The 24295-nt window shown below is 51.8% G+C and overlaps 1 protein-coding gene across 6 annotated transcripts in view; it reads left to right on the forward strand.

Moving 5' to 3' along the window:
- The window catches only part of ASCC2 (activating signal cointegrator 1 complex subunit 2), a 52046-nt gene extending 28819 nt beyond the window's left edge, over positions 1-23227 (forward strand). For 4 of the 6 annotated variants that reach the window (XM_010359473.2, XM_010359479.2, XM_010359483.2 and 1 more), the window contains 12 exons: positions 1603-1677; positions 2891-2998; positions 3242-3310; positions 3505-3579; positions 5916-6096; positions 8843-9057; positions 9962-10081; positions 18079-18178; positions 18266-18396; positions 19335-19437; positions 21303-21382; positions 22650-23227. In XM_010359473.2, coding sequence (XP_010357775.1) covers positions 1603-1677; positions 2891-2998; positions 3242-3310; positions 3505-3579; positions 5916-6096; positions 8843-9057; positions 9962-10081; positions 18079-18178; positions 18266-18396; positions 19335-19437; positions 21303-21382; positions 22650-22821 — 1429 coding nt within the window. In that variant the 3' untranslated portion in view covers positions 22822-23227. The remainder of the gene's footprint in view (positions 1-1602; positions 1678-2890; positions 2999-3241; positions 3311-3504; positions 3580-5915; positions 6097-8842; positions 9058-9961; positions 10082-18078; positions 18179-18265; positions 18397-19334; positions 19438-21302; positions 21383-22649) is intronic. The other 2 variants (XM_030914890.1, XM_030914889.1) reach the window with 1 other exon arrangement.
- Positions 23228-24295: the final 1068 nt, after the last annotated feature.

Consider the following 24295-nt stretch of genomic DNA (forward strand, 5'->3'; position numbering starts at 1 on the left):
ACATAGTCTCACTCTGTCTTCCAGGCTAGGGTGCAATGTCATGATTTCGGCTCACTGCAACCTCCACCTCCCAGATACAAGTGATTCTCCCTCCTCAGCCTTCCAAGTAGCTGGAATTACAGGTGCCTGCCCCCATGCCTAGTTATTGTTCATATTTTTAGTGGAGACAGGGTTTCCCATATTGGCCAGGCTGGTCTCAAACTCCTGACCTCAGGTGATCTGCCCACCTCAGCCTCCCAAAGTGCAGGGATTACAGGCAGAAGCCACCATGCACAGCCTTAATTTTATAAAAGTTTTAAGCCAGGTACCTGTAATCTCAGCTTCTTGGGAGGCTGAGGCAGGAGGATCACTTGAACCCAGGAGGTCAAAACTAGCCTGGGCAATATAACTAGACTTCATCTCAAAAAAAAAAAAAATTAATTAGTTAATTTAAAAGTGATAGAAACAGTGCTAACTGGCTTAACTCATAAGCCAATGTAGAAAATATGATACATTTACTTTTTTCTTAAATTTTTTAATTATTACTTTTTATTTTAATGTATTTTTTCTCATTTCCAGTGGGATTGGAAAAAATCCTGAGAACATTTAGCCTATTTTCACCAAATACAAATACTGTGTTGAGATTTTCATATTAAAACAATTTTTTTTTTTTTTTTTTTGAGACAGAGTCTCACTCTGTTGCCCAGGCTAGAGTTCAGTAGCACGATCTTGGCTCACTGCAACCTCCACCTCCCAGGTTCAAGCAATTCTCCTGCCTCAGCCTCCTGAGTAGCTGGGATTACAGGCATGTACCACCACTCCCGGCTAATTTTTGTATTTTTAGTAGAGACCGGGTTTCACCATGTTGGCCAGGCTGGTCTCAAACTCCTGTCCTCAAGTAATCCACCCACCTCAGTCTCCCAAAGTGCTAGGATTATAGGAGTGAGCCACCGCACCCAGCCAGAACAATTTTTTTTTTTTTTTTTTTTTTTTTTTTGGGACAGGGTCTCACTCTGTCACCCAGGCTGGAATGCAGTGGTGTGATCATGGCTCACTGTAGCCTTGACCTACCGGCCTACTGCCTCAACCTCCCAAGTAGCTGGAGCTACAGGTGTGCACCACCATGCCTGGCTAATTTTTGTATTTTTTGTAGAGATGGAGTTTCACCAGCCTGTTTCCCAGGCTGATCTTGAGCTCCTGGCTCAAGCAGTCCTCCTGCCTCAGCCCCACAAAGTGCTGGGATTACAGGCCTGAGCTACTGTGCCTGGCTAACTGACAGTTTTTGAGCAAGAAAATTACAAGCAAGTAATCTTCGATCTGCTTCTCAAACTTCAGTGGGTCCTGAGTGGTCTTCTGATTCCTGTTAGTATGAGCCTATCTGGGCCTTAGTTGCCTATCTGAATGAGGGACATAGCTATAGGTCACTTCTTATGAAGCTGTTCCTGGGACCAGCCCCAGGGGGTCAGTCTGGGGTGAGCTCAGGGAAGAACCAAGGGGTCCCTGGAGAAAATTGTGTGGAAAAAGAAGAAATGGGCCTTCCCACTCCCTGGGGTTTGCTTTGATGTTCTTACGAAGTGTGGTATTTATGAACTAATCCAACATTTTCCCTGTGTGCCTGCACAGACTAGCTTCCTTCTACGAAGCAGCAATTCCCGAAATGGAGTCTGCAATTAAGAAGAGGAGGCTTGAAGATAGCAAGTGAGGCGGGGACAAAATTAAGAATGTTGTTGTGGGAGAGAAAGCCCCTCGCAGGGCCCTGCCTTCCCTAGGCATTAGCATCCCCATCTCTAAGACAAGTGGGTGGGACCAGGGACTGTGCAGCTTTTGGGCTTCTGCATCCCTGTCTAGCCACTTCCTGAACTCTGCATTGGTTTGTTGTTGTTGTTGTTGTTGTTATTGTTTGAGACAGGGTCTCACTCTGTCACCCAGGCTGGAGTGCAGTGGTGCAGTCACAACTCACTGTAGCCTTGACCTCCTGACCTCAATCAGTCCTCCCACCTCAGTCCCCCAAGTAGCTGGGATTATAGGTGTGTGCCACCACACCCGGCTAATTTTTGTATTTTTTGTAGAAATGGGGTTTTGACGTATTGGCCAGGCTAGTCTTGAACTGCTTTTTTTTTTTTTTTTTTGAACTCTTAGCATATTAAAATATATATATATGTGTGTGTTGTCTGTAAAGACTTGTGTGAGGACCTAACTAGAAAGATCGCAACAGCTAGAGTTAAGTGTTACTAAACAGCATGAAGGAGATTTGACCCAAGTCCTGCTTGTCCCAAGGCAGTTATGTCTATTAACCCAAACCCCCAAAATACCATGATGGCTGGCCCCTGCATTTAAGCCCTTCCCTCAGCTGTTATACTGTTGATACTCAGCCTGCTGGTTCCTGACCCACCGTTTGAACTGAGAAGCAGCCCTGGAAGCAGCTGGCTTCTCTGGGCCTGTGGCTTTTGCCAGCTGCTCTCAGCAGTGAATTGTGAGGCCTTCTGTGCTCCAGGGAGGCACCTGCAACTGCCGGGGAGAAGCTCCCTTCGTGCCTTTTCTTCTTTTTCTTTTCCGTATTTTTTTTTTTTTTTTGAGACAGGGTCTTGCTCTGTCACCCAGGCTGGAAGGCAGTGGCACCGTCATGGCTCACTGCAGCCTTGACCTCCCAGGCAAACGCAATCCCCCTGCCTTTGCCTCCCCAGGAGCTGGAACTACAGGCCTGCATTACCACACCTGACTAATTTTTTGTATTTTTTTGTAGAGACAGGATTTCACTTAGTTGCTTAGGCTGATCTCAAACTCCTGGGGCTCAAGTGATCCTCCCACCTCAGCTTCCCAAGGTGCTGGTATTTCAGGTGTAAACCACTGTGCCTGACACCTCAGGGCCTTTTTGTCTCCTAAACCTGTGTCTTTTTTCTCTCTGGCCTAGGCTTCTAGGTGACCTGTGGCAGAGGCTGTCCCACTCCAGGAAGAAGCTGATAGAGATTTTCCACATCATCCTGAACCAGATCTGCCTCCTTCCCATCCTAGAAAGCAGGTAAGCCCTCAGGAATTGCTTCCTGGTGGAAGAGTCTCCTTCCCAAGCCCTGCAGGAGCGTTTCCATTCTTTCATCTTGGCTTCCTCCCCTGCACTGGGGTTGGCTGAACAGAGATGAGAAACTGAGAAAAATGCCTCATTGCGCCATCGGGCCTCAGCCTTGAAGAGGGGCAGGGGGTGTGTAAAGGAGCTGCAGCTCATCTTGCATTGCGTGAGCTCATCTTCCCTGGTGTCCTGTTCTAGCTGTGACAACATTCAGGGCTTCATCGAAGAGTTCCTTCAGATCTTCAGCTCCTTGCTGCAGGAGAAGAGGTGAGTCCGGCTGAGCTGGGCCAGGCCCATGACCCTCCCACCAGTCCCCAAGAGGCCTTACATGATAGAGCCCCCGCCATAGGCCCACCACAGCTCTAATAAGGTCGGGCAGTAGACACAGGGAGTGGCCTGCAGCAGCACAGTGTTCCTGTGGCCCCAGCCCTGTCCATCCCATTGCTCTCCTCTGCCTGCAGGTTCCTCCGGGACTATGATGCACTCTTCCCCGTGGCCGAAGACATCAGCTTGCTGCAGCAGGCCTCATCAGTCTTGTATCCTTCTATCATAGCCCACTGCGACAGGGCCCAGCTTGACTAGGTCAGAGGTGAGACAGGCTGCTGGAACCCAGAGGAGTGGAAAGAGGTTTAGCCCCAGAACGCATGGGTCAGCCAGCTGTCCGAGGTGGCCTGCCAAGGTCTCAGCCTCGCCTTTTCTTTTTTTTCTTTCTTTTTCTTTTTTTTAATGTGGAGTCTCGCTCTGTCGCCCAGGCTGGAGTGCAGTGGCGCAATCTCGCTCACTGAGGGTTCACACCATTCTCCTGCCTCAGCCTCCCGAGTAGCTGGGTCTACAGCCACCCGCCACCACGCCCGGCTAATTTTTTGTATTTTTAGTAGAGACCGAGTTTCACCATGTTAGCCAGGATGGTCTCGATCTCCTGACCTCGTGATCCACCCCCCCTCGGCCTCCCAAAGTGCTGGGATTGCAGGCATGAGCCAGCGCGCCTGGCCTTTTTTTTTTTTTTTTTTTTTTTTTTTTTTTTTTTTTTTTGAGACGGAGTCTCGCTCTGTCGCCCGGGCTGGAGTGCAGTGGCCGGATCTCAGCTCACTGCAAGCTCCGCCTCCCGGGTTTACGCCATTCTCCTGCCTCAGCCTCCCGAGTAGCTGGGACTACAGGCGCCCGCCACCTCACCCGGCTAGTTTTTTGTATTTTTTAGTAGAGACGGGGTTTCACCATGTTAGCCAGGATGGTCTCGATCTTCTGACCTCGTGATCCGCCCGTCTCGGCCTCCCAAAGCGCTGGGATTACAGGCTTGAGCCACCGCGCCCGGCCCTTTTTTTTTTTTTTTAATTTTTTGAGACAGAGTCTCTCTCTGTTGCCCAGGCTGGAGTGCAGTGGCGGGATCTCGGCTCACTGCAGGCTCCGCCTCCCAGGTTCACACCATTCTCCTGCCTCAGCCTCCCAAGTAGCTGGGACTACAGGCACCCGCCTGTATTTTTTTTTTTATTTTTTTAGTAGAGATGGGGGCTAATTTTTTTATATTTTTTTAGTAGAGCCGGGGTTTCACCGTGTTAGCCAGTATGGTCTGTATCTCCTGACCTCGTGATCTGCCCGCCTCAACCTCCCAAAGTGCTGAGATTACAGGCATAAGCCTCCACGCCCAGCCTCCCAGCCTCGCCTTTTCTAGAAAAGATGGCTGCTCTGATGCTTGGGGCAGGGGAGATGCAGTCCTAATTTCCCTATGTGTTTCCTGAACATCTGGGCCTATATGACCAAGATGGACTCAGCCCCTCCTCACAGCAGGAGGGGAGGTGGACAGGCAGTTAGAGCATCACGTGGGAAAATTTCAGAGGGCAGGAAACCAGAGGAGGCGCCTCACTCAGCAGAGCTCCAGGTGGGGGTGTCAGATGGAAGTGACGTCCAAGCAGAAGAACAGCAGAAAGAGTGGGAGAGCACCAAGCTAGGAGCAAGGACAAGGACAAGAATGTTCCCAGTGGACAGAGGACAGAGAAAACAGGCTCCTTGGAGCCACAGACGTCATGTATAGAGTACAGGGGGCAGTCATTAAGAAGGGGTCTCCAGGAGGAGGAATTGGGGTGTTGTAGGTGAGGTGAAGGCCAGCATGTGCACAGCCCTGGGGTGACCATCACTAAGAAGTTTGGGCTCTGTCCTGCAAGCGCTGGGGAGCGTGGAAGGTTGTGAAGCAGGAGGTGACATGGGCAGTTCTATACTTTGGAAAAGCTCTGTCTGGCACAGGGAAGAGAATCGACTGGCCCGGAACCACTGTGAGGCTCAGGCCAGTGAGGAGGCTGTTGCTGGCATCCAAGCATGGGTGATGAGGGTTTGGACAAGAAGCAGAGTGAGGGAGTCTAAGGGGACTCTCAGATTTCTGGCTTCACAGTGCCCAGAGTGGTTGACAAGGAGGAAGGACAGGGAGGGGCAGCCTATGGGTCATTCTGGTGGTTGCAGTAGATTGCTCAGTCCTGCTTCAGGGAAACCTGATGGCCCACAGCCTTTGCAGAATGCCCTCAGCTAGTTGGACAGGAAGCCCAGTGGCAGTGGCCCTATCACGTCCTCCTCCTGGCAGTCAGTACAAAAGAAGAGCTGCTGGCTCGTCCAAACCTGTGCCCCAGGACACTCTGATGGCAGCCCTGGCCCTGTCTTTACTCAGAGCTGCTTTCTGCTGAGTGGCAGGCGCTAGCTTGTGAGGCCAGCGTGGCTGTAGTCTGGCCCATTTTCCCATGCAGCCCAGGTGCCCGTGATGCCCACTTAGGTATAGCCCAGAAAGCCCCTGGCAGGAACCATGTGGTCAGATGCTGGGGAGGGACTGAGAAATTGTGCTGCTTCAGAGCTAGAAACCTATAACAGACTCTTTAACAAGTCCTCACAGGGATGAGACGCGGACTGCCTACATCCTCCAGGCAGTCGAGAGTGCATGGGAAGGGGTGGACAGACGGAAAGCCACAGATGCTAAAGATCCATCGGTGACTGAGGAGCCTAATGGGGTCGCGGTGATGGCAGAGGCAGTCAGTCAAGCGTCATCACACCAGGAGAACTCGGAGGAAGAGGAGGTATGTGTCTTGGGTTGCACTTTTCCCTCTTCGCTTGTCCCTCCTTGGCCCCATCTGAGAGGCTGTTGCAGCAGAAAACCTCCCTTCTTTGATTTTATACTCAGGGAAAAAGGTTTTTTGGGAATAGACAGCCTCAAGCAACTGGTCAGCTCTGTGCTGCCTTTAGAGGGTCCCAAGCCAGGGGCATGCTGGACTGGGTGTGAGTAGAGAGCACGTTGCTTCAACTATCGAAACCTCACCTTCCTCTCTATAAAATGAAGAGGCGAAACTTTCCATGAATGCTTCCACGAGCCCTTCCCGGAGCTCTCCTCTCAACAGATAAAAGTGGAGCTCCTTTGGTTGCAACTGGGAACAGTGCCACGTCCCATGGTTTGGCCTTCTTGGAAGCCCCTCAGTGGGGCTCCAGGATGCCACTGAACAAATGTAGAAACCTCGGATCTGGTGCCTTCTCTCCAGGCTTTTCCAGGACTGGCCAAATCTGTGGCTGTCTTGATTGGCCACCAAGGCCAGGACTCCCCTGCATGTTGGGAGGCAGCATGATAAGAGTGGTGAAGACCACACAGACTCAAACCAGGCAGCTCAGGGGTGTGACCTGGTTCTGCCACTTGGCAGCTGTATGGCCTTAGGCACGTCACTCACATTGAACCTTGGTTCTTCATCTGTAAGGTAGGGACAGATGCAGTGCCCGCCTCCACGAGGTGCTGGGATTCTGAGAGCTATCACATGCCCAGGCTCACCCTGAGCCTGGTTGGCCTTCAGTGCTCCATTAACAAATGCCGCTGTCCTTCCTCCCAGACCCCAGGCCCTGTGATTCCTGCAGGGCCTTGGAGAACAATGGCCTCCTTCACCTTTTCCCACCCTCTTCCCCATTTCGCTGCTTAGCAGACTCATGGAGATTGTATTGTTGTGATCTGTAAATGTCCTTAAATTAAAAGGCTAACACAATTAAGTCATATTGAGCAATATATAAAATGCTTGCCCCTTACTTAGAAAGGAGATTATAGGCCGGGCACGGTGGCTCACACCTGTAATCCCAGCACTTTGGGAGGCCGAGGCGGGCGGATCACGAGGTCAGAAGATCGAGACCATGGTGAAACCCCATCTCTACTAAAAATACAAAAAATTAGCGGGGTGCAGTAGTGTGCGCCTGTAGTCCCAGCTACTCGGGAGGCTGAGGCAGGAGAATGGCGTGAACCCGGGAGGCGGAGCTTGCAGTGAGCTGAGATCGTGCCACTGCACTCCAGCCTGGGTGACAGAGCGAGACTCCGTCTCAAAAAAAAAAAAAAAAAAAAGGAGATTATAATTTTATAATTAAAGGGGAGCATCTCCACACAGTCCAGCTCTGGTGGTTGCTGTTTGCCTCCAACGTCAGTCAACTTGTTAGAGTTGGAAAAGGACCTTGGATTAGTAGAAAGAATCGGTAGAAACCAGGGCTGTTTATGGAGGTCCTGGTCTGTGCCAGGTACTGTGTTCACTGGGTTTTGTGCCATCTTTGAACTATTTGAAACAACCCCATGAGGTGGGTGGTATAGGCCCATTTTATGAGGAGGAAACTGAGGTTCAGAGAGGGGAAGCACCCTGCCCAAAGTCACACAGCCAGTAGCCCAGCTGGTAAGTCATACAGTCCCTTCAAAATTTTAATTTAATTTAATTTAATTTAATTTGGTTGTTTTTGTTTTGTTTTGTTTTTTGTTGTTGTTTTTTTTTTTGAGATAGAGTTTTACTCTTGTTGCCCAGGCTGGAGTGCAATAGTGCAATCTCTGCTCACTGCAACCTCCGCCTCCTGGGATCAAGCAATTCTCCTGCCTCAGCCTCCTGAGTAACTGGGATTACAAACACCTGCCACCACAACCCAGCTAATTTTTTGTATTTTTTTAGTAGAGATGGGGTTTCACCATGTTGGACAGGCTGGTCTCAAACTTCTGACCTCAGATGATCCGCCTACCTCAGCTTCCTAAAGTGCTGGGATTATAGGCATGAGCACCACGCCCGGCCTAATTTATTTTATTTTATTTTTTATTTTTTGAGACAGGTTCTTGCTCTGTCACCCAGGCTGGAGTGCAGTGGCTTGATCAAGCTCACTGCAGCCTCGACCTCCTGGGATCAAGTGATCCTCCCACCTCAGCCTCCTAAGTAGCTGGGACGAAAGGCGCACGCCGCCATGCCTGGCTAATTTTTTTAGTAGAGACAGGGTTTCACTGTGTTACCCAGGCTGGTCTCGAACTCCTGAACTCAGGCAATCCACCTGTATCGGCCTCCCAGAGTGCTAGGATTACAGGCATGAGCCACTACACCCAGCCACCTGGCTACTTTTTAAAATTTTTTGAACTGATAGGGTCTTGCTCTGTTGCTCAGGCTGATCTAGCTCCTGAGCTCAAATAATTCTCTTGCCTCAGCCTCCCAAAGTGCTGGGATTACAGGTATGAGCGACTGTACCTGGCCTTAAATTTTTTTTATTTTTTGTTTATTTTCCTGAATATGTAGTAGGTGTATATATTTATAGGTTACATGAGATATTTTGATACAGGCATGCAATAATCATAACAATCACGAGCCCCCTTTTTCACAGAGAAAGAAATGGAGGCTCAGAGAGACTTGAGTCACTTGGCGAAGTTCCCACAGGCAGGAGGGGCAGTTCCAGGACTTGAACCAGATCCCTCATGCCTAGTCCAGTGCTGTTTGGGGCCTGTGGCCCTATCACCGGCCAACTTAGCCTTCCCCTTCTTGGCTCTGGCTCTCACTACAGTGCATGGGAGCAGCCGCGGCTGTGGGCTCTGCTGTGTGTGGGGTGGAGCTGGACTCACTCATCTCCCAAGTGAAGGACCTGCTGCCAGACCTTGGTGAGGGCTTCATCCTGGCCTGCCTGGAGTACTACCACTACGACCCAGAGCAGGTGATCAACAATATCCTGGAGGAGCGGCTGGCCCCCACCCTCAGCCAGCTGGACCGCAACCTAGACAGGTGGGAGAGACAGGTGGGAGGAGGCTCCCGCTGCCCAGGCTGCCTCAGGGTGGGGCCCCTTCCTCTCTTCCTTCCCTCATTCGTGGTCCAGGACTCAGCTTGTTCTCTCTTCCCAGCCATTTAAACTAAAGCCCTCTTTGGGGAAACATAAAAACCTTAGGCCCCGCAGGAGTTTTTCACTTGCCCTAGGCAGGGCAGAGAGTATACACATCCCTGCCACACTTTGTGGGAAGGTTGAGTAGAGCCATGGATGTGTCTTCAGGGATGTGACACAGAGTTGTTGAGCCCTTCTGATCCCCTACATTCCTGACCTGCCCCTGTCATTACCACGTTCCCACTAGATTTGTGAGAGAGGATGGCCACAGCTTCTCACTTTCATCACACCTACCATTTCTTTGGCCCACTGCTGCCCTGAAGGCCGCATGGGACAGCAGGAACCAGTGCCTGAAAGGGTGTGTCGTCCATAAGCAAGTGATGTTTACCAAATGAATGAGTGAAGTTAGCTTTCTGCCTTTGGACAAGTTCCTCAGCCTCCTTGTGCCACATTTTACAAATGAGGGCACTGGGGCACAATGAGGTTGAGTGATCTGTGACTATTGATCTCATGGGACTATTATAAGCATTAAATGAGGGATAGCGCTTTTAAGAAACAGAAGGAAACCCTGTGTGAATGGCATGCAGGGAAAGGGGGGGAGCTTTGTTCAAGGTGTGGCTGCATACCCAGGCAGGGGCCAGATCAGGCGGGGGCTTATCTCCCTCTTCAAGGTTTTGAGATTGTGTCCTAGGAGTGTCTGTTGAAGGGGACTGAAAAATCTGATGGATTTAACACAGCAGGGGGTCGTGGGGTACAGGTTGCATCGGCTGGCAGGGCCCCCTTAAATTGATCTCTGTGTCCCCCACCCAGAGAAATGAAACCAGACCCTACACCCCTGCTGACGTCTCGCCACAACGTCTTCCAGAATGACGAGTTTGATGTGTTCAGCAGGGACTCAGTAGACCTGAGCCGGGTGCACAAGGGCAAGAGGTGAGTGCAGTGGGCCATGCGGTTCCGATACCCCAACTCTGGAAGTGCAGAGAGGACACAGGGAAACCAAGGGCTCCATCTTCGCAGAACTGGACATGGAGTATCAGCACAGAGATCCCTTCACAACCCTAGACCTGTGCACCCCCAGTGGTTAGAAGCAGGTTCTCTAATGATCAGTCTTCAGGTTCTGACTCTGTGCAGGGAGGCTGTTAGTGAATCCCCCTTGTTGATAGCAAAAGGCCAGAAGGGCCAAAACTATCCCCACTTCCCTTCTTACACCTTTAATGTGTTAACCATCAAATCACTGGTGGACAGTGCTTCCCAGAAACCACTCTTTGACCTGATTTTCCCCAGGCTGTGACAAAATGAGAAAATTAAGGACTTTGAGTGAGCTTTTCAGAAGGTGAACATATTCCACTTTAAGGCCTTTCTATTTAATTTTAGTTTATGTCCTTCCTACTTTTTTGGCATTGAAAAGTCCGTTCATGATTTATTCATTTATTCAACAAATATTTGTCTAATACTTACAGCATTCTAGGCTCTGGATTAATTAGGTTCTGGGGATATAGTGGGGAGTGAAACAGACACGGCCCCTGCCCATGTGGAGTTTGCATTAATCAACTCATCAAACAAGCAACACCAAATCGCAGATATAACAAATACTACACGCTGGAGGTGCACAGAATTCTGAGCCTTTGGTAGGGCTTCACCCCAGGCAGGAAGGCTCCTCTAAGAACATGATATGGGACCGAGAGCTAAAGGGTGAGGAGGGGTCAGTTCTGCAAAGGAGGGAAAGAGAAGCTTCCCAAGCAGAGTGAGTAACAGGGGCGCAGTGGTCCCATAGTGAGTACAGCAAAGGGTCCCATGAACCGACAAGGCCAGCATGTTTTATATTTTGAAAAGAGCAGGGCCGGGTGCGGCATCTCAGGCCTATAGTCCCAGCACTTTGGGAGGCCAAGGCAGGTGGATCACTTGAGCCCAGGAGTTCGAGACCAGCCTGGGCAACATGGCGAAACCCCCGTATCTACAAGAAATACAAAAATTAGCTGTGTGTGCTGGCACACGCCTATAGTTCCAGCTATTCTGGAGGCTGAGGTGGTAAGATCACTTAAGCCCAGGAGGTCAAGGCTGCAGTGAGCTGTTATCATGCCACTGTACTCCAGCCTGGGTGACACAGTAAGAACCTGTCCCAAGGGAAAAAAAAAAAAAAAAAAAGAGTTCACTCACCCAGCTTTGGAATGATGACCCATCAGAGGGACAGAGAGTCGGATGTATTGGTAAAGAGTACAACATCCAAGTGGAAAACCGCAAAATAAGATGTATTCTAGTCCCCCCGAGTTCTGCATGGAAGCTAGAAATCAGGGGACCTCTGGACAAGTACAGGTTGCTCTTTCACCATCACATGGATGGGGATTGTGAGGTTCAGAGAGGGAGGAGACCAGCCAGCCTCATTCTTGTGGTAGGAGCCCCAGTGGTGGAAATGTCAGCTTCTTCAGTTAGGGCCCTGTGTTGTTACCCCTCCCTAGGGCCGTCCACTGCTAAAAGCTTGGCTGGCTGAGGGCTTGGGGAACCGGCGTAGGGCAACTACAAAGCCATCTGGCTGGCTGGACAGGAAGCACTTGCAAACTGCTTAGTCATACACATTGCAACACCCCCAGATCCCAGACTAGAGGTGTTATCCTGCATCATTGCGACATCCCCAGATCCCAGGCCAAAGATGTTATCCTGGACCAGTGGCTGCTATTCCAGGCCAGCATGACCCTCTGTAGCTCTAGCAGTGGGCAAGGAGCAGACAAGGGGTCCTCCAGGCTGGTAGAAGGCTGGCCCACTGCTCCAATCCAGGGAGCCTGATTGGTAAGTTCCCCACAGAGGTTAGCCATCTCTGGACGTGGCCTTTCACCTTGATCTGTGGTTTTGCCCAGGGCCCATGGTATTGTAAGGTCTCATCTCACCCCACCTAGGTCATAAGTCACCTATGAGCATTTGCCAAGGGGCTGGTCCCAGCTGTCAGGGTCAGCAGAGTGGCTGGCATTGAGGTGGCCAGGTTTCTGGAGCGCTGTGCCCTTGCTCCTGGGGCCCTCTGGGCTGCCATGCAGAGAGACTCACTGTGCTGGGTAGCCCAGGGGCTGCAGATTGCAAAGAGGCAAAGCCTCCATTTGTGTGTTCATTATTTATTCATTCAGCAAATATTTATTAAGCGATTTACCAGCACCAGATCCTATGCTAGACACCAGGGGAACAGGGTGAGCTGGATACCCAGGCCTTGCCTTCAAACGATCATGAGAAAGACCATTAAACAAGTAAGGACAGAGTGGGAGGTGCTGGGTTGGGGTACACAGGAACTTTGGCAAGGACACGTCCTAATCACATGAGAAATTAGGTAGGACACTGCAGATGGTACTGGAGTTAAAATGTGTTTGTTGTTGAATCAGATAGGCTGTTGTTGAACTCAGTGGCTTAAGTAGTAAGGAAATCTGTTCCCTTGCATGACAAGGCAGTGTAAGGTAGGGCAGTCTAGGCTTGGTTGAGCTATCATCCAGAATGTATCTTTCCTGTCTCGGGGCCTCACTTCGTGGTCAGGCTACTTCCTTTGAGGCTACAGTGGGGGCTGCAGCAGGAGCTATTTCTACTATGGCTTCCAGACATGACAGTGCCAGGAGATAGTCCAGACCAGGTCTTCCTGTGTCTCTCCTAGAGACTAGGATACCTTTCCCAGAAGTCTCCAATACCCCTCATATCTCATCAGGAAAACCAAGTCACAGAGTCCAGGCCTGTAGCTCCAGGGTCCAATGGAAAGGTAGAAAGACCTAAAGAGGGTCTGTTTGGAGAATAGGTGAGGTGCAGCATGGCTGTTGTGGAGACATCAATACATGTGCTATAGGTATATCATAGCCAGTGAAGGAGTCAGTGGGCAAGAGGCAGGGTCCCCTAATGCCTTTGGACAATTCCATGCTGCCCTGGAAGATAACGTGTTCTAAAACTGTGCCGGCCGGGCATGGTGACTCATGCCTGTAATCCCTGCACTTTGAGAGGCCAAGATGGGGGAATCAACTGAGGTCAGGAGTTCAAAACCAGCCTGGCCAACATGGTGAAACCCCATCTCTACTAAAAATACAAAAAATTAGCCGGGCGTGGTGGCAGGCGTCTGTAATCCCAGCTACTCGGGAGGCTGAGGCAGGAGAATCGCTTGAACCTGGGAGGCGGAGGTTGTGGTGAGCCGAGATCGGGCCATTGCACTCCAGCTTGGGCAACAAGAGTGAAACCCCATCTCAAACAATAATTTAAAATTTTTTTTAAATGTCTGTGCCCTTGGTCTGCCTTTTGGGGAGTCACAGAGCACATTAAGGCTCTGAAAAGTCCTGTAGTAAAAGAAACAGGATTCACTTTGTTGAGCCCAGAAGGTGCTGAATCTACTTCTACGTGTCATCTTATTTCTTTCTCGCATCAGCCCTGGGAAGTGGGTGCCGAGAGAAGGAACTGAGACTTAGCGAGGATGAGGGACTTGCCTGTGGTCACACAGCCCAGGAAGTGGCAAAGCAGACCTGAATCAGGAGACCTGTGCCTGGCCCTGGCTCTGCTCTTAGTAGCTGTGTGACCTTAAGAGGGTTGCTCTGCCTCTCTGGATCCCGATTCTTCATCTGGAAAAGGAGTTGTCTGTTGCTTCTGCAGGCTCTTTAGAAGTTCAAAGGCAGGGGTCACCCTGCTAAGGACCAGTTTGAATTGGGCCTTGAAGGACACGCTTGAGTAGATAAGGGAAAGGTGGTGAGGTTTCAGGGGAACCCGCATGTTCCCTGGGCTTGCTTCCATCTTGGAGGCTGAGGAAGCTACCTACTCCAGCGGGTCTCTGCAGCCACCATTGCCTGTGTTTCCAGGCTTGACTGAAGTTCTGGCCTCGAATGCATCTTCTCCCAGCTGACTTTGATCCTGATTTTTCTTTTTCCTTCCTGGCTCCAAATAATGTCTGGGGCCAAGGTCACACCTCCCCGGACAGGCTGTCCGGGTACCTGGGTTTCACTGTCCCTACCTGTGTCTTCCAGGGCACAGCTAGGGTGGGTGGAGCTTGCCATGCTTCTCTGCCTGGCCCTGCCAGGAAGCCACATAACCAGAGGCCACATAGCATGGAAGAACTGCCCCACTGCACAGAACCGGGGACGGGATGGACCAGAAGCCGAAGGTGTAGCAGAAAGGGTGGTGATGCCTCTCATTCTTCCTCAGTCTCCTGGCCCAGCGCAGGTCCTGGAAGCTATTAGGCCCTTAGGAAATATGTGTCAAATGCATGGGTGTGCTCCTACCAGTGGCACCTACCGCCTGAACAAGCTTGGGCTCCTTTTTCTTCCTCTCTACCTCTTTTTCAACGTAGCGAAGAAAGCCAGGTACAGGACCAAGGTCACAGTCACAGGCCCCTTCCCTGGTGGATGTGAAAGATTTCTTTGAACTGAGATTTCTCCCTGGTCTAAATCAAGTGCACCATCCCTCCTGCCATACCCTGGGGCTCCTGGTCCAGTCAAGTAGCCTCCTACCATGGAACCTCCATTACCCCTTCCTACAGATGCATAGCCAGTCCTCCTGAACCAAGTCCATTCCTTTTGTTTCCAGGGCCTCTGTTCAGCACATTTTGTGTTGATTGGTCTGTCATCCCCACTACACTGAGTTCATGAGGGCAGAGCTATATTTTCTTCATTTCTGAATCTCTCCCCAACTCAGCCTCATACCCTGCCTGGCACAGAGCAGGTCCTTAATAAAGACTACTAAAAAAAACCACAAAATGTTAGCTGGGCTTGGTGGCACACACCTGTAGTCCCAGCTACTCGGGAGGCTAAGGCAGGAGAATTGCTTGAACCTGGTTGGCAGAGGTTGTAGTGAGCTGAGATCGCGCCACTGCACTCCAGCCTTGGCAACAGAAAAAAAAAAAAAAAAAAAAGACGTGAAGGGAGGCAAACCCTAGTCCACCACGCTGAAGGCTGCAGTCCTGACCTGCCCTGGCTGCCAGGCAGACAGCCCGACAGACTGAGACGGACTCAGATGCCTGCCTCTCCCTGCACCAAAAGCCAGTTAATATAAGATTTTTATGGAAGCTATGTTTGGCTTTGTGTCTTTTTTTTTTTTTTATTATCTTACCCTTGATACATTCCAGAGACCCGATTTCACAGCTAAGCTGGATTTTCTTGCCTGGCATCTCATATTGATTTTCCCTGCAGGGCTAGAAGCTACATTCCACAGGCCTGGGTATGTTTCTGACAAGCCAGGTTTTTTCACAGGTCTGCAAAGCCGCAAGTTGAGAAGCCTGTCTCTGCCAAGGCTGTGCTGCAGCTCACTTGTGACCCAAACATGTCCCTTCCCCCACCCAATGCACCCGAGTTTCCTCACCTTTTTGTTTGTTTTGTTTTGTTTTGAGACGGAGTCTAGCTCTGTCTCCCAGGCTGGAGTGCAGTGATGCAATCTCGGCTCACTGCAAGCTCCGCCTCCCGGGTTCACCGGGTGCCACCGTTCTCCTGCCTCAGCCTCCCGAGTAGCTGGGACCACAGGTGCCCACCGCCACGCCCGGCTAATTTTTTGTATTTTTTAGAGACGGGGTTTCACTGTGTTCGCCAGGATGGTCTTGATCTCCTGACCTCGCGATCCGCCCGCCTCAGCCTCCAAAGTGCTGGGATTACAGGCATGAGCCACTGTGTCCGGCCCCGAGTTTCCTCACGTGTAACATGACCGGAGTTGGGCTTCCAAACATTTTCTTCCAGTGAAATTTTACATGGAAACTTGAGCTGTGGAAGAGACAGAAGGTTGCTGTGGTGAGGTGGAGGTGATAAGAAGAGGACTGGGCCTCCCACCTTTTCTTACATCCCAGAGGTCCCTAGGGCTCCCTTGAGCTCAGTCAGAAAGCCACGTGTGGCCTTGCTGCTTCTTAAATTTTTGTTTGTTGGCAAGGAAAGGTCATTTTTGAAAAAACAATAAACGAATAAAAATTTTAAAATGAAAAATATTTTTGTTTAAGAGATCCAGGCTGGGCACAGTAGCTCACACCTGTAATCCCAGCACTTTGGAAGGCTGAAGCAGAGGATCACTCGAGCCCAGGAGTTCAAGACCAGCCCGAGCAATATAGTGAGACCCCGTTTCTACAAAAAAATTTAAAAATTAGGCCGGGCGCGGTGGCTCATTCCTGTAATCCTAGCACTTTGGGAGGTTGAGGCAAGCGGATCACTTGAGGCCAGGAGTTCCAGACCAGCCTGGCCAACATGGCAGATACTCCATCTCTATAAAAAAATAGAAAAGTTAGCCAGGCATGGTGGCACGCACCTGTACTCCCAACTACTCAGGAGCTTGAGGCACGAGAATCGCTTGAGCTCAGGAGGCGGAGGTTGCAATGAGCCAAGATCATATCACTGCACCGTAGCCTGTAACAAAAAAAAGGATTTAAACAACTCCAAGTGCTTCCAAGCAGTAACCACTGTCATTTGGCGAGGGGCTTACTAGCCTTCTCTCTGCATTGACATGCATAGGTGTGTGGCCATAGAAACAGAGTTAGTGTGGTTTGCTTTGGGGATCATACTGTATGCATTTTTCTGTAGCTTGCTTTTTTTCCTTGGGAATAAGTGAGAATTCTTTCCGAGTTAGTACAAATAGATCAATGTCTTTCTTGACAACTGACACACAGCGATCTGTAATTTAGATGTGGCACAGTTCATTTGGCTCTTTCACTCATGATGGACATTAGTTGCTTTTCATTTTTCACTGTTGCAAACAATGCTGAAAAGAAAATCCCTAATCAGACCTCCGTACACACAGCCAATGTTTCTTTAGGGTCCATGCCTTGACAGGGAATATCCTGGTTGAAAGGTGAGCACATTTTACCTTTTTTATTTATTTACTTTTTTTTTTTTTTTTTTTTTGAGACGGAGTCTCGCTCTGTCGCCCAGGCTGGAGTACAGTGGCCGGATCTCAGCTCACTGCAAGCTGCGCCTCCTGGGTTTACGCCATTCTCCTCCCAAGTAGCTGGGACTACAGGCGCCCACCATCTCGCCCGGCTAATTTTTTTTATTTTTTAGTAGAGACGGGGTTTCACCGGGTTAGCCAGGATGGTCTCGATCTCCTGACCTCGTGATCCGCCCGTCTCGGCCTCCCAAAGTGCTGGGATTACAGGCTTGAGCCACCGCACCCGGCCTTATTTACTTTTTTGAGACGGAATCTCTCTCTGTCGCCCAGGCTGGAGTGCAGTGGCGTGATCTCGGCTCACTGCAACCTCTGCCTCGCAGGTTCAAGCGATTCTCCTGCCTCAGCCTCCTGTGTAGCTGGGATTACAGGCACCCACCACTATGCCCAGCTAATTTTTGTATTTTTAGTAGAGACAGGGTTTCACTATCTTGGCCAGGCTGGTCTTGAACTTCTGACCTCATGATCCATCCGCCTCAGCCTCCCAAAGTGTTGGAATTACAGGAGTGAGCCACTGCACCTGGCCCCATTTTACCTCTTAACAGTGGCTCTTGGCCTAGCACAGTGGTTCACGACTGTAATCCCAGCACTTTGGGAGGCTGAGATGGGGGGATCACTTGCAGTCAGGAGTTTGAGGCCAACCAGGCCAACATGGTGAAACCCCATCTCTAATAAAAATACAAAAATTAACCAGGCATGTAGTCCCAGCTACATGGGAGGCTAAGACAGAAGAATTGCTTGAACCTGGGAGGCGGAGGTTGCAGTGAGCCGAGATTGTGCCACTGCACTCCAGCCTGGGCAACAGAGCAAGACTTCCTCTCAAAAAAACAAAAAAAGAACAAAGAAAAAACAATGGCTCTTGGGATGCCCTCTAAAGTGACTGGTGCCATCCTTATGGGCACCAGCAGCAGTGAGAGTCCCACCTTCCCACGCCCTCACCAAGGCTTGATTTCATTTGTCTCTGTGACAGTCTGAGGGCTGGAGCAGTTAAGCCTGTGGTCTCTGGACCCTCCATACCCTGTGACCTTCCAAGCCTAATGGTTTTCCTTCCTCTTTCTGCTGTTCCTTCTCAGCACCAGGAAGGAGGAAAACACGCGGAGTTTGCTGAACGACAAGCGTGCAGTGGCGGCACAGCGGCAGCGCTACGAGCAGTACAGCGTGGTGGTGGAGGAGGTAGTGCCACCAAGGCCAGGTGTCTGCGGGGCCAGGGAGACCGGGCCAGCCCCTGAGCCCCCCAAACCCATGCTTATGCCATTGCAGGTGCCACTGCAGCCAGGCGAGAGCCTGCCCTACCACAGTATCTACTACGAGGATGAGTACGATGACACATATGATGGCAACCAGGTGGGCGCCAATGATGCAGACTCAGACGACGAGCTCATCAGCCGCAGGTGAGGCCGTAGAGGGGGTGGCATTCCAGGGCAGAGCAGCTCGCAGGCCCGTGGGGCTCCCTCACCCACTTGTTTACACAGATGTGGCAGATCCAGGGCCCAAACCCAGTCCTCCTGACTCCTAATCCAGTGCTCCTCCACCCCCCAGCCCACCCTGAATGGGGCAACATTTATTCGGTGTCATGCAGTAGCTTTGCATTTTTCTTTTTTGAGACAGAGTTTCCCTCTCTCACCCAGGCTGGAGTGCAGTGATGGACTCATGGCTGACTGCAGCCTTGGTCTCCTGGACTGCAAGTGATCATCCCACCTCAGCCTCCTGAGTAGCTGGGAATACAGGTGTGGTGCGCACCGCCACACCCTGCCACTTACTGCCATACCCCACCACACACCACCACACCCCACCGCGCACCACCACACCCCGCCACGCACCGCCACACCCTGCCATGCACCTCTACACCCTGCCACACCCCGCTAGCTCTTCTCTTTTTTGCGGAGGTGGGGTTCTCACTATGTTGCCCAGACTAGTCTCACTTCCTGGGCTCAAGCAGTCCTTCCACCTCAACCTCCCAAAGTGTGGGCATTACAGGCGTGAGCCACCGCGCGCAGTCCGTTTTTCTTCTTAATTGAATAAAACGTTTTCAGGTGGAATGTTACAGCGATTTCCCCAATACTGATCAAAGCAGAGCTGTCCTGACTAAAGAGAGAACTGGAGACCCTCCCGGCCCCATCTCAGCTTCCCCCTCAACCCCCACCTCAAATTCTGTTAACCTCAGAGAATTCAGGGGCTGGAGCAAAGCTGGCTTGAAACCCCTTTGGTTTTTCTCAGCCTCCTGAGCCCTCCTGGCGGCCCCCTCTCACCCAACCAGGTTCCCTCCTCCTTGTGGCTCTTGCTCCTGGTTGAACCTTGTCTTTGATCTCATTTCTCTCCACACCCTCAGGCCATTCACCATCCCTCAGGTGCTGAGAACCAAAGTGCCTAGAGAAGGGCAGGAGGAGGATGACGACGATGAGGAAGAGGAGGCTGACGAGGAGGCTCCCAAGGTACCTCCCTGACAGGTGGCAGATGAAGGGGAAAGTGCAGTTCTGAAGGGTGAATCAGAAGTGCCCTTCACCCCTCCCTACATCTGGCCGTGAGGCAGCCCCAGCATCACTGGCAGGGACAGGAGGAGTCCCTTTGAGCCCAGGATGTCTGCTTGGAGAGCTGCTGGCTTAGAACTCACTTCTGCTGCCCACTAGTGAGGACCCAGGGGACAGATTAAAGGCAGGGCCTCTGAGCCGCCAGCTTCATTATTAGGCCCAGGAGCCTGGGGGTCAGGAGAAGGGCAGTTACCAGCACCGTGCCCAGGATGGCAATTCTTAAAATCAGAGAGGAGTTAGAGCCCAAGGGCCCTGGGAGGTCATCTGGATCAGTAGGTTAGAAAATTCTACTTTTTAGCGCTAAATTTTTTATTTGAATGAAATCTTAACTAGAACCTTAACATATAGAACAGATAAAAGCGGTACTACTCAGGTGACGGGGCAGCAACCCGGGATCATGCCCCACACCAGGGTGACAAATTCAGATGTTTCTGGGCCAGGTCACCAACAGCAATGAGTAGCGGGGCCTGGTGGGGACTGCACTGAGCAGTGGGAAGCACGTGCCCTGCCTCAGGGGCTCCTTGGTGGAAGCACAGACTCAGGGTTTCCACAGATTTCTCTGCTTCTCAGGCAAGGGGTCAGCCCAGATTTTTATGTAAAACCTACCAGTTTTGTGTGTGTGTTTTGTTGTTATTGTTGTTTTGGAGATGGAGTCCCACTCTTGTCATCCAGGCTGGAGTGCAGTAGCGCGATCTTGGCTCACTGCAACCTCCACCTCCCAGATTCAAGTGATTCTCCTGCCTCAGGCTCCCAAGTAGCTGGGATTACAGGAGCTCGCCACCACACCCGGCTAATTTTTTGTATTTTCAGTAGAGATGGGATTTCACCATGTTGGCCAAGCTGGTCTCCAACTCCTGACCTCAGGTGATCCACCCACCTCGGCCTCCCAAAGTGCTGGGATTATAGGCATGAGCCACCATGCCCAGCCTTCTTGTTGTTTGTAGAGACAGAGTCTCGCTTTGTCGCCCAGGCTGGGGTGCAGTGGTGCAGTCATGGCTCACTACAGCCTCGAACTCCCGGGCCCAAGCAATCCTCCCACCTCAGCTTCCCAAGTAGCTGGGATTATGGGCTCACACTACCACACCTGGCTAGTTTTTATGTTTTTGTAGAGATGGGATCCCACAGTGTTGCCCAGGCTGGTCTCAAACTCCTGGACTCAAGTGATCTTCCCACTTAGACCTCCCAAAGTGCTGGGATTACAGATGTAAACTACAGTGCCTGGCTTTTTTTTTTCCTTTTTAAAGCTACTGGCCACCAAAGCCTGTCTGTGGTTCCTAGGTCCCGGTTTTTCCTTGCACTATTGGCACAGAAGGCTGTCCTTGAGAGTGGGCACTCTCACACATGCTGCTGGTGGTGCCAGAGTGAGGCCTAGGCCTGCAGCTCCCAGGACCACTCAGCTCCCAGGGGTGGCTCCCACAGCCTTCAGAGCCCTGCATGGCCTCTCACAGTGGCCGTCCTGGCCTCCCCGACACTCCCATTTGTCATTGTTATGCCATAACTATGGTCTATCCACTCTACCAGCCTGTCCAGGAAGCCTCAGTCCCTTCAGCTGCCACCCGCTCAGGGAAGAGGTGGGGCAAGGGGCTCCTAATGGAAACCTCAGACCACAGTAATCCCGCTCCATTCCTGGGCATTGCTCTGCCAGGCTGCAGCTTCCCTCACACATGACATGGAGGCATCGACAAGATTCACTTGAGCAGGGCCTCACTGCCGCTTAGGAAAATGCGGCAGCTCCTGACTTCAGCTTTGGTCTTCTCTCCCTTCCACAGCCTGACCATTTCGTGCAGGACCCTGCAGTGCTGAGGGAGAAAGCAGAAGCCAGGCGCATGGCCTTTCTCGCCAAGAAGGGGTGAGGATTCAAGGGGCTGCTTCTAGGGGGACCCCTCCCAGCATCTGGGGAGGGCCCAACCAGCCACCCAGGAAACCCACACATACACCCTAATTAGTGCTCCCTGTGTATTTAGTTCTCACGACAACCCTGCGAAGTAGCTACCATTATCGCTATCCTCATTTGACAGATGAACTCAGGCCCAGAGATGTTAAGTAACCAGCCAGAGGTCACACAGCTAGTATGTGACGGAGCAAAGATGGAGCCCAGATGGCTCAGCTCCAGGGTCCCCACTCATAACCACTATTTGGTGAACACAGGAGGGGATTTATCACCCAATGGGTCCAGGCAGAGTGTAAATGTGAGAGAGCTCAGACACACATCCTTTCTGGCCAATAGAGGTATGGAAGTGATGGGCACTTGAGCTGGGCCCCTAAGGGTGAAAAGGGCTCAGAGGAGTTTGTCATATGAGGGCAGAAAAGTAAGAAAGCAAGCGTGGTCAGGACAGGGATCTTGAGGGGAACTGAGATCAGTACCCAGAGACTCCTCATCCAGGCCCCGCATCTTCCCAGTGAGGAAATATTCAGAGGGGCCAAGGATCTGCCTCCACCTAAGGCCAAGCCAGGAGTAAAAGCCCACTCCCCGATCCTGGCCCTAGGCTTCATGCAGCACTGTCTACTGGGTGCAGGAGGCCTGGCCACAGGGAAGGCATTTGGATTTCATTTTGCGGGCAGTGGGGAGCCACACAAGTTTGTTGAGCAGGGAGCAGAGCAACCCTGACTTCTCATCCATCCCAACCCCCTGAGTGTGGAGCTCTGGCAAATCCCAGTGGTCGAGATGGTCTGAAAGGGCCCTAGGTCGCATCTGTGAGTGCTCTTGGTCTTTGGAGGCCGCCAAGCAAAGCCCTAGGGTGGAGAACAGGAGTAATGTCTCAGCTGCAGCATGTGGCCCCAGACGGAGAAAGGAGGAGACCCACCCAAAGCCCTCCCCGTCTCCTGTGGGCTGTGTCAGCCCTCTAGCTGTGCCTTCGCTACACGTAGCAATGGGCGCACCTGGAAGCAAGGCCAAGAAAAGAGAAAATACCAGGCTCGGGGCTGGTCAGAGCCCCAGGGCCCTGGCCCTGCCCCTGCCGGGCTCCATCTCTCCTTCCATCTGAAGTTGGGACGTGGGGGACCAAGCCCAGTCTGTGTGTCCTTTCCCAGTGAACACCAAGGCAGGCTGTGAGCTCTCCCCGCCAGAGCCTCTTCCGGCTGACAGATTCTCGTGGGGTGGGTTGTGTCTCCCTCAGGTACCGGCATGACAGCTCAACAGCAGTGGCCGGCAGCCCCCGGGGCCATGGGCAGAGCCGCGAGACAACCCAGGAACGCAGGAAGAAGGAAGCCAACAAGGCAGCAAGAGCCAACCACAACCGGAGAACAATGGCCGACCGCAAGAGGAGCAAAGGCATGATCCCATCCTGAGGCCTGGTGCAGGGCCAGCGGGGAGGCAGCGGCACCAGACTCACCAGGCTGCGCTCCCATCGCCTGGGGCCTCCTCACTAGGGTCCCCAAGTTCAACTTGACCCCTCAACAGCCTCAGCTTTGCAGCCCCTGAGAAGGCCGCCTCTCATCTACCAGCCAGCCATGAGCGCCTTCCTGCAGAACACACAGTGCCTTATGCCACAGCCGAAGAATCCATGGGGCCGGCAAGCAGGCACCTTCCCCCAGCTGTGCTGGTGGGAAAGGGACAGGGATGGAGTCCCAAGGCAAGCGCCGCAAACCTCGGGCCACAAGACACCACTTCCCCTTTACCCTGGACAGCAGGAAACCTGTATATTCAAAAACAGAAAAAGGCCTGCTAATAAAATTTTTGACCCTTTCAAACGAAGATCCGTGTATGCCCATGACCCACGTTCCCTGTGTCTCATTCTTCAGGGACAGCCGCCAGTTGGAGGGCAGGATGGTCAGTCAGAACGGTCAGGTGCTCTCTCCATCAGCCTCTCTTGCTTGCGGTTCCTGTAACCCCCCTAATGCTGCTCTGCGTTGCTGTGTGACTCCAGACTGTTACCCCCTTCTCTGAGCCTCCAGTCCTTGCTAGTGGAATGAAGGGCTGGGTGGGGGGAGCCCCCATGGTCCTTTCCATTTTCTCATTCAGTTATGACAGCTCCACCGTAGGAGGTGGGGACCATTTTCAGCCTCGTAGTACAGGTGAGGAAAAGGAGGCACCAAGGGCTGAAGGCACCTGCCCCGGCCACAGCTAGAAAGTGGCAGAACAGGAATTGGACCCTGGCTTTTATAGGGCTATAGACCCTATAGGTGGTGTCATCTCCATCTCACAACTGGTGCAAGGACATTCAGCCAGTGGCAGAGGCAGCCCCCAAACTCAGCACCTCATGGTTGCATCTGCACTGTAATAAATTCCCCCAAATCGAGAGTTCACATAGAAACCTTAAGAAACAAGTGAGAATGTCACTGCCAAGCCCTGTCGAAGTGAGTGGGACTTGCTTCCTCAAAGCCCCTTCCGAGGCAGGGACAACCAGTTCCTAGCATGGCAGCAGCTGCCAGGCCACCATGCGTGTTGTCAGTCAATGGCGAGTCAACAGTGGGGCATTGACTGGGCTGACCCTAGCCCAGCCCAGCCTGGAGCCCCATCCTGTCAGCGGAAGCCAGGGCCCATGCCTGGCTGGACCTTGACAAATCACCCTGGATGCTGGTGCAATTTATTTGCACGTGCTTAGGATGAGAGTCTGAAGCAGAGGCAGACAGGCACTTGATGGATTGGTTTTGTTAGGTCAGCCCATACAAGTGAAAATCAATAGCAATCCCTCTGCCTTGCCAGCTCTGTTGGTCTATTTGAGATGCAGAGCAGATACGGGGGTGGTGTCCTCCCCCTGAGCTGCTGAATTAGCTGAGATCAGGCCCAGGGTCAGCCATCCTGATGGGCAGCAGGAACTGT

The sequence above is a fragment of the Rhinopithecus roxellana genome, chromosome 13 (assembly GCF_007565055.1).
Source record: "Rhinopithecus roxellana isolate Shanxi Qingling chromosome 13, ASM756505v1, whole genome shotgun sequence".
NCBI classification, from domain to species: Eukaryota; Metazoa; Chordata; class Mammalia; order Primates; family Cercopithecidae; genus Rhinopithecus; species Rhinopithecus roxellana.